The sequence below is a fragment of the Odocoileus virginianus genome, chromosome 30, assembly GCF_023699985.2.
Source record: "Odocoileus virginianus isolate 20LAN1187 ecotype Illinois chromosome 30, Ovbor_1.2, whole genome shotgun sequence".
Taxonomy (NCBI): domain Eukaryota; kingdom Metazoa; phylum Chordata; class Mammalia; order Artiodactyla; family Cervidae; genus Odocoileus; species Odocoileus virginianus.
The window spans coordinates 152,787-169,626 of record NC_069703.1 but is presented as its reverse complement, the minus strand read 5'-3'; the positions used below and the strand labels follow the sequence as shown (position 1 = coordinate 169,626).

At 40.8% G+C, this 16,840-nt stretch overlaps 1 protein-coding gene and 1 long non-coding RNA gene across 2 annotated transcripts in view; one reads left to right on the top strand and one right to left on the bottom strand.

The window, feature by feature from the left end:
* Nucleotides 1-16,840, top strand: part of LOC139032161 (uncharacterized) — a 143,394-nt gene that overhangs the window by 76,404 nt on the left and 50,150 nt on the right. The window contains exon 3 of the long non-coding RNA XR_011484676.1: nt 11,427-11,647. This is a non-coding gene — a long non-coding RNA (uncharacterized lncRNA). The remainder of the gene's footprint in view (nt 1-11,426; nt 11,648-16,840) is intronic.
* On the bottom strand, nt 3,896-5,585 carry LOC139032160 (palmitoyl thioesterase CPT1C-like). Its single transcript, XM_070458458.1, has 4 exons — nt 5,358-5,585; nt 4,388-4,559; nt 4,135-4,236; nt 3,896-4,039 (listed from the first exon to the last, which is right to left on the bottom strand). Exons 2-4 carry the CDS (start codon nt 4,514-4,516, stop codon nt 3,896-3,898), a joined length of 375 nt encoding a protein of 124 aa, XP_070314559.1. The 5' UTR covers nt 4,517-4,559; nt 5,358-5,585.

Here is a 16,840-nt window from a genome sequence, read left to right as displayed (position 1 = left end):
GGGAAATGCTTTCAATTTTTCACCATTGAGGGTGATGCTTGCTGTGGGTTTGTCATATACAGCTTTTATTATGTTGAGGTATGTTCCTTCTATTCCTGCTTTCTGGAGAGTTTTAATCATAAATGGATGTTGAATTTTGTCAAAGGCTTTTTCTGCATCTATTGAGATAATCATATGGTTTTTATCTTTCAATTTGTTAATGTGGTGTATTACATTGATTGATTTGCAGATATTAAAGAATCCTTGCATTCCTGGGATAAAGCCCACAGAATGAAACTAGAACACTTTCTAACACCATACACAAAAATAAACTCAAAATGGATTAAAGATCTAAATGTAAGACCAGAAACTATCAAACTCCTAGAGGAGAACATAGGCAAAACACTCTCTGACATAAATCACAGCAGGATCCTCTATGACCCACATCCCAGAGTTTCAGAAATAAAAGCAAAAATAAACAAATGGGAACTAATGAAACTTAAAAGCTTTTGCACAACAAAGGAAACTATAAGCAAGGTGAAAAGACAGCACTCAGATTGGGAGAAAATAATAGCAAATGAAGCAACAGACAAAGGATTAATCTCAAAAATATACAAGCAACTCCTCCAGCTCAACTCCAGAAAAATAAATGACCCAATCAAAAAATGGGCCAAAGAACTAAACAGACATTTCTCCAAGGAAGACATACAGATGGCTAACAAGCACATGAAAAGATGCTCAACATCACTCATTATCAGAGAAATGCAAATCAAAACCACAATGAGGTACCATTATACGCCAGTCAGGATGGCTGCTATCCAAAAGTCTACAAGCAATAAATGCTGGAGAGGGTGTGGAGAAAAGGGAACCCTCTTACACTGTTGGTGGGAATGGAAATTAGTACAGCCACTATGGAAAACAGTGTGGAGATTTCTTAAAAAGCTGGAAATAGAACTGCCATATGACCCAGCAATCCCACTTCTGGGCATACACACCAAGGAAACCAGATCTGAAAGAGACATGTGCACCCCAATGTTCATCGCAGCACTGTTTATCATAGCCAGGACATGGAAGCAACCCAGATGCCCATCAGCAGACGAATGGATGAGGAAGCTGTGGTACATATACACCATGGAATATTACTCAGCCATTGAAAAGAATTCATTTGAATCAGTTCTAATGAAATGGATGAAACTGGAGCCCATTATACAGAGTGAAGTAAGCCAGAAAGATAAAGACCATTACAGTATACTAACACATATATATGGACTTTAGAAAGATGATAACGATAACCCTATACGCAAAACAGAAAAAGAGACTCAGATGTATAGAACAGACTTGTGGACTCTGGGAGAAGGCGAGGGTGGGATGTTTCAAAAGAACAGCATTGAAACATGTATATTATCTAGGGTGAAACAGATAACCAGCTCAGGTTGGGTACATGAGACAAGTGCTCGGGCCTGGTGCACTGGGAAGACCCAGAGGGATCGGGTGGAGAGGGAGGTGGGAGGGGGGACTGGGATGGGGAATACATGTAAATCCATGGCTAATTCATTTCAATGTATAACAAAAACTACTGTAATGATGTAAAGTAATTAGCCTCCAACTAATAAAAATAAAAAAAGAAAAAAAAAAAGAATTATGAAAAAGAAAAAAAAAAAAAAAAACCCAGGAACAGATACATGGAAGCGATGCATAGGACGAAGAAGGGAAGTGGGGATACAGAGCTTCCATGCTCTCCCCAGGAGCACACCATGCCCAGCACATCATGTGTTCATGAATCCAAAAGTTCTCCAAATCTTGTTCAACAGTTTTTATCAAGGTCTCATTATGTAGGCATAGCTGATGAAATCATTGGTCACATGATTAAACTCAATCTCTAACCTCCCTCCACTCCCCAGAGGTTAGGAGGTATGGCAGCAAGTTCTAGCCCTCTGATCATTGTGTGGCCAGCTCCTTCCTTGAAACTATCCAAGGATCTGCCATGAGTCACCTTATTGTGATAAACTCAGTTATGGTTATAAAAAAACAAAATAACTCTATCACTCAGGAAATTCCAAATGTTTTTGAGTTCTATGCCAGCAACTAGGGGCAAGGACTATATATAGTTCTCCCTCCCACCCCCACCCCCCACTGCCCTGAATTATCCTACAGGCTGGAATCCACTAAAAGAACACTAGACTTAATAGACAAGTTTAGTAGAGGTGAGGGATACAAGATTAATATTAAAAAATCAATTGTATTTTATATGGTAGCAATAAACAATCAGAAATGAAATTAAGAAAACAATTCCATGTACAACAACATCCATAACAATAAAATAGGCAAAGGTTTAACAAAATTAAGTGCTTGTACCTTGAAAACTACAAAACATTGTTGAAAGAAATTAAAGAATATCTAAACATACACATCTAATTTTCATGGGTTATAAAATTTATTATTATTAAAATTGCAGTACTCTCCAAACTATCTACAGATTCAGTGCAATCCCTATCAAAATTCCAACTAGGTTTTGTGCAGAAATTGACAGGTTGACTCTAAAATTCTTATGGAAATTCAAGAGACCCAGAATAACTGAAGAAATTTTGAGGAGGAAGGGTGGAGTTAAGAAGACATTATACAAAGTTGCAGTAATCAAGACAGTGTGGCGTTAAGTTAGAAATACAGATCATTGGAATACAAGTGAGAGTCCAGAAATTAAATCTTTAACTATGGTCACTTTATTTTTGACAAGCATGTCAAGACAATTCAACATGGAAAGAATAATCTTTTCAACAAATGGTATTGGGACAATTGGATATCCACAAATAAAAGAAAAAAGTTGGACTCCTACCTCAAATTATATATAAAAATAAACTCAAAATGGGCCAATAAACTAAAATTAAGTGCTAAAACTATAAAACTCTTAGAAAAAAACACAGGAGTAAATGTTCAGTTCAGTTCAGTCGCTCTGTCGTGTCCAACTCTTTGCGTCCCCATGAATCGCAGCACATCAGGCCTCCCTGTCCATCACCAACTCCCGGAGTTTACTCAAATTCATGCCCATTGAGTCGGTGATGCCATCCAGCCATCTCATCCTCTGTCGCCCCTTTCTCCTCCTGCCCCCAACCCCTCCCAGCATGAGGGTCTTTTCCAATGAGTCAACTCTTTGCATGAGGTGGCCAAAGTACTGGAGTTTCACCTTCAGCATCAGACCTTCCAATGAACACCCAGGACTGATCTCCTCTAGGATGGACTGGTTGGATCTCCTTGAAGTCCAAGGGACTCTCAAGAGTCTTCTCCAATACCATAGTTCAAAAGCATCAATTTTTCGGCGCTCAGCTTTCTTCACAGTCCAACTCTCACATCCATACATGAACACTGGAAAAACCATAGCCTTGACCAGATGGACCTTTGTTGGCAAAGTAATGTCTCTGTTTTTTAATATGCTATCTACGTTGGTCATAACTTTCCTTCCAAGGAGTAAGCATCTTTTAATTTCATGGCTGCAGTCACCATCTGCAGTGATTTGGGAGCCCCCCAAAAATAAAGTCTGACGCTGTTTCCACTTTCTCCCCATCTATTTCCCATGAGTAAATGTTAGTGACTTTGAATTTGGCAATGATTTCTTAAATATGATTCCAAAGGCACAAGCAACAAAACATAAAATAGGTAAGGTGTATCTCATCAAAACTAAAATCCTTTGTATATGAAAAGATCCTATCAACTAAGTGAAAAGATAGCCCACAGAATGGGAGAAGATATTTAAAAATCATATACTTGATAAAGATTGTATCCAGAATATGTAAAAAGTTCTTGAAACTCAATAATAAGACAGATAATCTAATTTTAAAAAAGAACAAAGGACTTGAATAGACATTTTTCCTGTGAAGGTATACAAATGGTCAATAAGCACATGAAAAGATGCTCAATATTATTAGTCATAGGAAATGCAAATCAAAACCACAATGATGAAGTACCACTGCAGAAGTGACGCCTGTAGCTTCAGGAATTCCTGCGCTAGGCCCGCGGTCCAGTCGAAGTCCTCGTCGGAGAGGACGGGTCGGACAGACTCCAGATACTGAGGGGCAAGGAGGGGAAGAGGGCAAGTGATATAGACCCCTCTCCCCTCCCCCCTCGGCAGCCTCCCTCCCCATCCTGGGGTACCTGGCCCACCTTGCGCACGGTGTCCTGCACGGAGGGCACAGGCTGGCGCGGCAGAGAGCGCTGGTAACTGAAGAGCATCGGATGGCGGCCGGAGAAGATGCGCACCAGGGCCTGGCACAGAGCAGGAATTAGTGGCTCATTAAACGCCTCACTGCAGCCCGGGGCCAAGGTGCTGGGGTAGGGTGGGGGCGCGGCGAGGGTGGCACTCCGCGGAGAGAACAGGGCAGAGGGGGCTTGATCAAGGGTTCTGCCTCTCCCATACCAGCCAGGTCTTGGTGGGCGAGGACATGCCTCCGTGGGGTTCAAGGAGCCAGCCGTGGTATGACAGAAGTAGCCTCAGGGCCACATGAAGGGTGAAGATCAGAGCTCCCCACAGACAGGATGCAAACATCGCGGCCGCCAGGACCCCCCGCAGCCTGTGATGCTGTCCACCCCTGGGGGCGGGTAGAGAAAAAGAGACTAGGCCAGGGTCTCCTGGCCTCAGAACATCCCTCCCCTCCAGTCTTACCCAGCACCTGCTGTTCCTAACACTCTCTGACTCTGATCTTTTGGCTGTTGGAGGCATATCCCATAGAATTAGAGTTGGTCAGAAAAAGTCCAGTTTCCTCATTGGTGAAATGCTAGAGGTGTGATTCTCTCTCTTGGTGCGCCCAGCATCTCCTCTCAGGAATATGGAGACACCAAGTTTCTAAAATCACATCCCACGCAAAGGTGCAAGAACTTAATAAGTATGAGCTGGTATTTCTATGGAAATATATAAGATATCAGGCTTCCCTGATAGCTCAGTTGGTAAAGAATCCATCTGCAATGTAGGAGACCCTGGTTCGATTCCTGGGTTGGGAAAATCCCCTGGAGAAGGGAAAGGCTACCCACTCCAGTATTCTGACCTGGACAATTCCATGGACTGTATAGTCCATGGGATCGCAAAGAGTCTGTTAGACTGAGTGACCTTCACTATACCAGATATCAAATTACACCCTGAGGCAGAGGTTCTCAATGTGTGGCCCTTGGCCCAGTAGCATCAGCACCATCTGGGAGCTTGTCAGAAATACAAATTCCTGGGCCCCAGGCCCAGCAATCTGTGTTTTAACAAGCCTCCCAGATAACTCTAATACAAATTCAAGTTGGGGAATGGCTGGTCTAAAGATACAGTAAGTCAACATGTTTGCAAAGTTGCAATAGAACAGACTGTGAGGAAATCCCTCCTGGAGCACTTGAAGGGAGCCACTTACCCTCTTTAGATTAGGTAAATCTGTCCTTCCTGGCGGAGAAGGCAATGGCACCCCACTCCAGTACTCTTGCCTGGAAAATCCCATGGACGGAGGAGCCTGGTAGGCTGCAGTCCATGGGGTCGCTAAGAGTCAGACACGACTGAGTGACTTCCCTTTCACTTTCATGCATTGGAGAAGGAAATGGCAACCCACTCCAGTGTTCTTGCCTGGAGAATCCCAGGGACGGGGGAGCCTGGTGGGCTGCCGTCTATGGGGTCACAGAGATTCGGAAAAAAAAAAAGAAAGAAAAAAAAAAAAAAAACCACAATGATAAATACCCTTTAGACACACTAATATGGTGTCATAGGTTGAATTGTATCTCCCCAAATTCATATGTTATTTATTTGGAAATAGTCATGGTACATGTAATTAGTTAAGATATGGTCATACTAGAATAAGGTGGGCCCCCTAATCCAATATAGCTAATTTCCTTACAAAAAGGGGAAGTTTGGACACAGACTGCACACAGGGAGAGCACCATGTGAAGACTGGAGTTTTGCTATCACAAGCCAAGGAATTTTCAGAAGCTAAAAGAAATACCCTAGGGTCTTGAAAGGGAACATGATCCTGCACACACCTTGATCTTGGCCTTCTAACTTCCAGAACAGTGAAACAATAAATTCCTATTGTTTAAAACACTCAGTTTATGGCACTTTGTTATAGCAGCCCTAGCAAAACAGTATAATAAAGAAGATGAATAATAATAACTGTTGGTGAAAATGCAGAACGATTGAAACCCTCATACTTTGCTGATGGCAATGTGAAGTTCAATCCTTTAGAAAATAGTTTGGTAGCTCCTCTATATGTTAAACATACAGTTGCCATATGACTTGGCAATTACACACTTAGTTATATAGCCCAGAGAATTGAAAACAGGCATTTAAATAAATGCTTGTGTGTGAATGTTTATAGAAGCATTATTTGAAATCACCCAAAGGTGGAAACAACCCAAATGTTTATCAAATGTTGGGCATATAAACAAAATGTGGTATATCCCTAGAGTGGATTATTATTCAGCAATAGAAATGAATTATTGATACATGCTACAACACTTATAAACCTTAAAAGCATTTCACTCAATGAAAGAAGCCAGTAACAAAAGACCACTTATTATATGATTTTATTTATATGTGTAGTGTAGTGTTAGTCACTCACTCATGTCTGACTCTTTGCGACTCTATGGACTGTAGCCCACCAGGCTCCTCTGTCCATGGGCTTCTCCAGGAAAGAATGCTGGGGTCGGCTGCCATTTCCTTCTTTGGTTTATTTAACATGCCCCAAATAGGTAAAACTGTAGAAACAAGAAGTAGATTTGTGTCTTCCTAGGACACAGTAGTGCATGGTAGGTAGGGTTGGGAAGAATGGGCTGTGACTTGATGAAAATATTGTAAACTTAGAGTGTAGTGATTCTTGCACAACTTTGCGGATACACTAAAAACTATTGAGTTGTACACTTTAAATGAATGAGTTTTATGGTGTGTGAATAAAGACATTTTTTAAAAAGCAGGCCTTGATCCTAAACTACCCACCTGAGCTCTTGCTGAAATGTAAGAAATCAAGAGAAAGAATAATGTTGATTTTAAAAAAGAAAAGAAAGGTAATTGGAAAACTCCCACGATATACTAGTTATAGGAGGTCTAAATTGTGTAGATGTATATGTGGCAATGGTAGTCTTTTAAGACAGAACAGTATTATTGTCTTGCCTTGATATTTTTAGAAATGCTGTGTGTGTTAGCAAAACACTTTGCAGTCTAAGTACATTTTGTGGGTGAGCAATTCCTTAGCTCTTAGAACACCTCAGAAGTGCTAACATAACTGAGCAACTCTGGGCCAGTCCTTCTAGGAACCTCCTTGTCCTGTGTTTGAAGGGGAAACACTCTAGATAATCTCTAGGACCACCTCTCATCCCAAATATCTGCAGTCAATACCTTGTGTCCCATACATCACTCTGAGAAATAAGCTGGCAGAAGAAGAGCTGGGGGCATTAGAATCACCTGGGGCAGAACATGTTAGAAACAGAGATGCTTGGTCCCACCCCCAGAATCCCATTTGCTTGGGTGAACCTTAGGAATTAGCATTTTATAGATGCATGCCAAGCAATTCTGAAACACTGGCAGGAATCTCTGGAAACTAGTTGCCCCACCCCCCAAATCAGAGGCCCTCTGTATCTCCTGTGCTTAATGAGATAAGAGAGACACGTCAATTGCCATGTGTTACCTCTATTTCCAACTCTTGAACTAAACCTCTTTCTTTTATTTAATCTTTTTAAAGTTAGTTAATATCACCATTAATTTGCTTCTCTTTATATGCCAAACACATGGAGTATGTGGTTAAAAGATCTTGCTCACTCCACTTAGGCCATGTGGGTATTACTGATTGAGAAATAGCTACAATTTTACTTTTCACCTGTGAATGGGAATCACAGGACATCAGGGAGGTGATATGTTGTATGAAATTATAGTCAGTTATGTGATGCTGTGTTTTGGCTCCCTCTGAAATTTGACTCTGAGGGGAACATAGCTTAATATAGATGGCACAGAAAGAAGGAAGTAGGGAGAGATACCAGTTATTCCATTGGCTGAAATAACTTTCAGGCTTTAGGGGTAGCTTTGTTCAGATGTCATGTATGGATGTGAGAATTGGACCATAAAGAAGGCTGAGTGCTGAAGAATTGATGCTTTTGAACCATGGTGTTGGAGAAGACTCTTCAGAGTCCCTTGGACTGCAAGGAGATCCAGCAAGTCAATCCTAAAGGAAATCAGTCCTGAATATTCACTGGAAGGACTGACGCTGAAGCTGAAGCTCCAGTACTTTGACCACCTGATGCAAAGAACTGACTCATTTGAAAAGACTCTTATGCTGAGAAAGATTGAAGGCAGGAGGAGAAGGGGACACCAGAGGATGAGGTTGGATGGCAACACTGATTCAATGGACATGAGTTTGAGCAAGCTCTGGGAGTTAATAATGGAAAGGGAAGCCTGACGTGCTGTGGTCCATGGGGTCTCAAAGAGTTGGACATGACTGAGTGACTGAACTGAGCTGAACTGAACTTGTTCAAATGTCAGGAAAAAAGCAGCCACTTATCTTAAAATGAGATTCATTTTCACTTGAATCATTCTTTAGATTCAAAGAGAAGGGAATCAAGTCCTTACTGTCTATCCTTATACCCTTAACAATAACTCACCTAGGGTTTAGTATGTTCAAGGCATTGTTCCAAGAGCTTTAGCTACATAAACTCACTTAATCTTCACCACAGGTCAGTTGGCCATTATTATCCCCATTTTAAACTTGAGGAAATTGAGACAAAGAGGCTAACCAGATTGCAAAGATTGCAAAGGGAGAAGACGAGAGAGCAGGATGTGAATCCAGGCAACAAGTCACCAGAGTTCATGAAGCATAAACACTAAATTTCAGCCTTATTCACTAGAGTTAACTATGCAACAGAATACAATGTGATTCTCATTCCTGGATTAGCTAAATCTTTAACCACAGCAGGATATTATTGTGTAGATTTGTCTTTAATGAAAGGGGCTTAAGGTTCAGCTGGTAAAGCATAACACTAAGTTTGATCCATTAACTGAAATATTATTCTCTGTGAAATGAAGGGATAACTCATATTCTGTTAGGAGTGAGTGCCTTTACAGAAATTCCAATTGAACATTATTCTCATCTTTTCTCAAGAAACAATCCTTAGTAAATATGCATTTTTAGTAGAATGCATTTAACACTAACCTGAACACTCCAAGTTTTAATTATATACCCTTCTTTCCATGTTCAGGGGCTCCGAGATTCAGAATTGACCTGATTCCAGAAAGTGAATTCAAAGTGCTATAAATTTGTTGATGTGGAAATCACTACACACCTGTTGTAAGAGATCTTTCTCACCTGGTACTTTTCATTTAAGGACTCTTAGAAATGAACAAGTTTTTGGACTAAAGATGTAGTCTATCAAAAAAAAATTACATGTTGCTTTTCTGTATTTCCATTGTGTTTCCCTGGTGCTTTAGGCGGTAAAGCATCTGCCTACAATGCAGGAGACCCGGGTTCGATCCCTGGGTCAGGAAGATCCTCTGGAGAAGGAAATGGCAATCTACTCCAAACTCTTGCCTTGAAAATTCCATGGATGGAGGAACCTGGTGGGCTACAGTCCATGGGGTTACAAAGAATTGGACATGACTGAGTGACTTCACTTTCTTACCTTTCTTTCTGTATTTAGCTTTTGGATGTATGCAACCATTTAGCAGGTGTATTTATTTATTTTTCTCTTTTTTTAATATTTATTAGTTGGAGGCTAATTACTTTACAATATTGTAATGGTTTTTGCCATACATTGACATGAATCAGCCATGGATTTACATGTATTCCCCATCCCGATCCCTCCTCCCACCTCCCTCCCCACCCTATTCCTCTGGGTCTTCCCAGTGCACCAGCCCTGAACACTTGTCTCATGCATCCAACCTGGGCTGGTGATCTGTTTCACCCTTGATAATATACGTGTTTCGATGCTGTTCTCTCAAAACATCCCACCCTTGCCTTCTCCCACAGAGTCCAAAAGTCTGTTCTGTACATCTGTGTCTCTTTTTCTGTTTTGCATATAGGGTTATTGTTACCATCTTTCTAAATTCCATATATATGCATTAGCATACTGTATTGGTCTTTATCTTTCTGGCTTATTTCACTGTGTATAATGGGCTCCAGTTTCATCCATCTCATTAGAACTGATTCAAATGAATTCTTTTTAATGGCTGAGTAATAGTCCATGGTGAATATGTACCACAGCTTCCTTACCCATTCGTCTAGCACGTGTATTTAAAACACCCACTATACAGAAAGCAATATGATAGGTATTATAAGGATGAGTCTTGTCCCCCAAAGTGATTTCTGTCTTGTATGGGAGATGAGATTAAAAACTGTAAAACAAGACACAGAGTAGGTGATGATTTATAAATAATATAACTAGTGACTCTGGTCATTCAGAGGAAGAGGACTCGGGTGGTAAAGGGAATCCTCTGGCCGATAGTTTCATTTGAGAGGACAGTGAAGGCAGGGTAGGATCTAGACACCATGGGACTGGGGAGAAAGATTGAACTCTTTTAATTGAATCCTCAGAGTGGATTGGAAGCTCTAGCAATAAGTGATTATAAAACAGGGACTTTGTCTGTTACATGATCAGGGATCCCTATGCCAGACACAGACTAAAATGAGAAAGGAAGGATGGAAAGAAGAAAGAAACTAGTCAGTCTGATCTCTAGGAAAGGAGAACATAGGGGCCAACTGACTCAATGGACCACTCTGGTCCTTTAAGCTCTCAAACTTTGTACTTCATTTAGGATGAAATATGGCCACATCTGATGAATGCCAAAAGAATGCAAGTGACCAGCAATCACCTTTCCCTTGTGAATTGACAACATTGTCAACTAAGGGCAGAGTGTCAAATGTACATAGATATTAAATTAAACTGTAAGATTGTTGAAATGACAAAGGTATTATCTGAAAAAGACCATTACAGTATACTAACACATATATATGGACTTTAGAAAGATGGTAATGATAACCCTATATGCAAAACAGAAAAAGAGACTCAGTTGTATAGAACAGACTTGTGGACTCTGGGAGAAGGCGAGGGTGGGATGTATCAAGAGAACAGCATTGAAACATGTATATTATCTAGGGTGAAACAGATCACCAGCCCAGGTTGGGTGCATGAGACAAGTGCTCGGGCCTGGTGCACCGGGAAGACCCAGAGGGATCGGGTGGAGACGGGAGGTGGGAGGGGGGACCGGGATGGGGAATACATGTAAATCCATGGCTAATTCATTTCAATGTATGACAAAAACTACTGTAATGATGTAAAGTAATTAGCCTCCAATTAATAAAAATAAATGGAAAAAAAAAACAAAAAATAACATCAATTTGTTAAATAATGTTCAAATGATGAAGTGTTTGAATGATTGAAACAGAAGTATATTTAGATTATTAAGTAAATATAACAATGGTTTCTCAAAATCTCTCTCTCTCTGCTCTTCTTAGGAGACTATAATATGTTGTGTCTAAAGATTTGTCCTGGGAAGCCATAAAATCCAGTATCTGAATTCAGTATGGCCATATAGAAGAACAAGAGTTGCCTCTTATTCTTCACTCCTACAGCCAGAAGGGCAATCACTCTTCATTGAAAGGACTGAGATGTACTCAAAACTCATCTTTCCTCTTCAACAATGAACACTAATTTTCAAAACTTTTTATTGCAAATGGTGAGTACTTTCTCTGAAATTGGATGTCAGTTCTCACTAATGATATTTTAAACTATAAAAATCAGTCACTGATACACACACACACACACACACACATATATATAGCAGTCATTATATAATATATATATAACATATATAAATTTACTGTTGTTGCTAATTTCTATGAAATGCTTTCCCTTGGCCAATGTGACAATGTGTCCCCAGTCCTCTGTGCAGATATTTTCCAGCTCTCTGAGACAAGATCAGTCCTTTGACTTAACCCCTCTCTTGGTAAACAGAACCAGAAAAGCATCTTTACACATGCCATTCTGGTCTCAGCATTTCTAATGTTAGCACGGAAGCAAACAAGGTTAGAGGTAGACTAATGACAATATGAATATTTTGGATGGTTTACCACAAAGGTTACTCACTGAGTTCTACCATGGAGGGAGTCAGACATTTGTCTGTCGACCTGTATATTGATTTGCACCTTTTTCTGAAAGAGAAGTAATTTGTTTGCCAGCATGGATGCTTCAGGTAAAATGAACAGCCCTTCAGCTGGTGTGATTTGAGAAACAATGAGATATTTCCTCCACATGATGTTATTTTCCTTGCCCTCCTTCCCCTATACTGCCTGAAATTACATCCTTAAAGACACATTCCTATGAATTAATAAGCATCTGGGTCAACCCCCTTATGACACATCATGATGGTGTCAGTCAGCACTCTTTGGCTTGACTTTAGCTGATCAGATCTTAGTTCTTCCTGCTAACTCACTAAGGTGCAGGCACTTTAGAAATCAGAGTTTTGTTGGGTAGGTACTTAAGACACTGCCCATGACTGCTAGTTTCCAGGTGAGGTACCATACAAGGGCCTTTGGTGACCAGGAAAAGAGAAAGAGAGCCTACAGGTTGTACTGGTTTTCTAGGACTGCTGCAACAAAATATCTGCAAACTGGATGTCTTAGAATAACAGAAATTTGTCTCATAGATCTCAAGGCTGCTGCTGCTGCTGCTAAGTTGCTTCAGTCATGTCTGACTCTGTGCGATCCCATAGACGGCAGCCCACCAGGCTGCCCCATCCCTGGGATTCTCCAGGCAAGAACACTGGAGTGGGTTGCCGTTTCCTTCTCCAATGCATGAAAGTGAAAAGTGAAAGTGAAGTCGTTCAGTCGTGTCCGACTCTTCACGGCCCCATGGACTGCAGCCTACCAGGCTCCTCCATCCATGGGATTTGCCAGGCAAGAGTACTGGAGTGGATTGCCATTGCCTTTTTCTCTCAAGGCTAGAATCCAAAATCAAGGACCATACATCCTCAAAGGTGCTAGGAAAGTATCTGTTTCCAGCCTCTCTTCCATCTTTCAGTTCAGTACAGTCACTCAGTCATGTCCAACTCTTTGCAACCCCAATGAACCACAGCACACCAGGCCTCCCTGTCCATCAGCAACTCCCAAAGTCTACCCAAACCCATGTCCACTGAGACAGTGATGCCATATAACCATCTCATCCAGTGTTGTCCCCTTCTCCTCCTGCCTTCAATCTTTCCCAACATCAGGGTCTTTTCAAATGAGTCAGCTCTTCGAATCAGGTGGCCAAAACACTAGAATTTCATCTTCAACATCAACCTTCCAAAGAACATTTCTTTACTGGGAAAAAAATTTTGTAAAACATATATCTGGTAAAGGACTTTTACACAGGATATACAAAGAATACTTACAGCTTAATAGGGCAAACAGCCAAATTTAAAGATGGAAAAAGAAATGGGCAGATTTCATACCAAAAACATATTCAAATAGAGAATAAGAACATCTAAAAAATGCTCAACATCTTAAAAAATAGTCATTAGAGAAATTAATGCAATTAAAACCAGAAGATACCATTTACACATGCATCAGAATGCCCAAGTTACAAAGACAAATAACATCTCAGGTGTTGGGTATATGAATGTTCCCTGTGCAATTCTTTCAAGGTTTTTTTTTTTTTAATATGTCTGAATATTTTTCATAATAAAAGCTGAGAAAAAATGTGCTGGAGAAGACTTTTGAGAGTCCTTGGACTGCAAGATCAAACCAGTCAATCTGAAAGGAAATCTACCCTGAATATGCATTGGAAAGACTGCTGCTGAAGCTGAAACTCCAATACTTTGGCCATCTAATGCAAAGAGCCCACTCATTGGAAAAGACCCTGATGCTGGGAAAGATTGAAGGTAAAAGGAGAAGAGGGTGGCAGATGAGATGATCAGATAGCATCACCAACTTAGTGGACATGAATTTGAGCAAACTAAGGGAGATAGTGAAGGACAGGGAAGCCTGGCATGCTGTGGTTCTTGGGGTCACAAAGAGTCGGATGTGACAGCGACTGAACAACAACATCACTTATGTGTGAAATGTAAAATATGACACAAATGAACCTATGTACCAAACAGAAACATAGAGACCTAGAGAACAGACTTGTGGTTTCCAAGTGGAAGAGTGGTAGGGAAGGGATGGAGTGGGAGTTTAGGGTTAGCAGATGTGCAAACTATTATGTATGGAATGGAGAGGCAACAAGATCCTACAGTATGGCACAGGGAACTCTATTCAGTGTCCTGTGATGAATCACAATGGAAAAGAATGTAAAAAAGAATGTATATATATGTATGGCTAAATCACTTTGCTGCACAGCACAAATTAACTAAAAAGTAAATAAATAAAAAAGAAGGCAATGTCAATTCTGGCCACCAGCAGGGAGTAGAATCTCCATTTATGGCATTTGTTGCAGGGCATTTGGGGAGCAAGGCAAAAGAGGAAGTAAATCAGAAGAAAGAGGCAATTGGTAGCAAAGGAACAGGAACTTGAGGGAAATGGGAATGGTGACCACAGTATCTATGGAGAAGGTTAGCTTTCAGAGAGCAAGTCCTAATAAGAGAAAAGCAAATTCATATCCATTCTGGGCAAACATTGATAGTTCAAAGAAAGGCTAAGTCCAAGGTTAATGGGGTTGTAAGATGAGGGAACACATTCAGAAGAGCAGAGAGGGAAGAAGGATCAAGAAAGACAGGGTATTTCTAGGAAATCTGTAGGGAAATGGCAGGCAGGGAGAAGACGAAGACAGCTTCAAGGCACTAAAACACTGGTAAAAATATGAAATGGAAGAAGTGCCAGTCAAGTGACTCAGAAGAGAAAAGGACCCCTTTTCAGGTACTTATGACCTTGAGAAATATGGAGAAACCCCTGGCAGAAGACCTTAGAGGTGTCTTTACCTTCCCATAGTGGTATCAGTGTAGGTGGGCAATCCTGCTTCTCAGTTAAGTCACTGACTAGTATGACTATTTCCAAATCCCACTGCTTTGTGGGATTAAAGGGGACTATCACTGTGCAAATTTACTGACTTTTTATTTTAATTTCAGGAGAAGGGCAGCAGCAGGCTAATTATTTGGTGTTAGAAACACCAAGAACGAGACCAGGGTCTGGGGTTAAAAACTGAATGGCAGATTGGGACAGGGAGCAAATCCATGATGGTGTGCTGGCCAACCTAGTCTTCTATTATGGTGACAAGGAAGGATGGGGCCTGAGAGGTCATAACTCTGTGACTAGCATATTCACATATTACTTGTGTATTTTGATTTATCTTCCAGAAGTGTTTTAATAGAAAACTTAGTGAGTTTTATAGACAGAGCTTTAGCCAACATACCACTCTGCAGTGTCTTAGGGCTGACTTCGTACACATGTAAGTCAGCCAGATCTCACTGGTGGATCATTAAACTAGTGTTCTTTTCTTGGCACTCTGGTACTTTAATGTGTGACCTTGACCTAAGGCAAGCCATCAATCTGTCAAGAGGAATGAATACAGGGATAAGGCCTTGCTGCCTCCACTTAAAAGACTATTCTTCAAAAAAGAAGCAATATAATTTCTGATTTCTGTTTAAAGAAAATCTTATGAGGATTCTAAAGATAACATCTGTGGAGGACTTTGAGCTCCTTCAATAAAAATGTTTAAACATAACTACAGGAATTGTGGTAGACAAATACTGCAATATTGTATATCAGCTTTGTGTCTACATTCAAAGTTTTTGACTTGGTTTATGTCCAGAGGTCTGCACAGGTATCAGTTCAGTTCAGTCATTCAGTCATGTCTGACTCTCTGTGACCCCATGAACCACAGCACTCCAGGCCTCCCTGTCTATCACCAACTCCCTGAGTCCACCCAAACCCATGTCCATTGAGTTGATAATGCCATCCAACCATCTCATCCTTTGTCATCCCCTTCTCCTCCTGCCCTCAATCTTTCCCAAAGGGAAGGGTCTTTTCCAGTGAGTTGGCTCTTTGCGTGAGGTGGCCAAAGTACTGGAGTTTCAGCTTCAACATCAGTCCTTCCAATGAACACCCAGAACGGATCTCCTCTAGGATGGACTGGTTGGATCTCCTTGAAGTCCAAGGGACTCTCAAGAGTCTTCTCCAACACCACAGTTCAAAAGCATAAATTCTTTGGGGCTCAGCTTTCTTTATAGTCCAACTCTCATATCCATACATGACCACTGGAAAAACCATAGCCTTGACTAGGTGGACCTTTGTTGGCAAAGTAATGTCCCTGCTTTTTAATATGCTGTCTAGGTTGGTCATAACTTTCCTTCCAAGGAGTAAGCATCTTTTAATTTCATGGCTGCAATCACCATCTGCAGTGATTTTGGAGACCCCCAAAATAAATTCAGTCACTGTTTCCACTGTTAACCCATCTATTTGCCATGAAGTGATGGGACCAGATGCCATGATCTTAGTTTTCTGAATGCTGAGCTTTAAGCCAACTTTTTCACTCTCCTGTTTCACTTTCATCAAGACACTCTTTAGTTCTTCACTTTCTGCCATAAGGGTGGTATCATCTGCATATCTGAGGTTATTGATATTTCTCCTGGCAATCTTGATTCCAGCTTGTGCTTCCTCCAGCCTGGCGTTTCTCATGATGTACTCTTCATATAAGTTAAATAAGCAGGGTAACAATATACAGCTTTGACATACTCCTTTTCCTATTTGGAACCAGTCTGTTGTTCCATGTCCAGTTCTAACTGTTGCTCTTGACCTGTATACAGATTTCTTAGGCAGGTCAGGTGGTCTGGTATTCCCATTTTTTTTTCAGAATTTTCCACAGTTTGTGGTGATCCACACAGTCAAAGGCTTTGGCATAGTCAATAAAGCAGAAATAGATGTTTTTCTGGAACTCTCTTGCTTTTTTGATGATC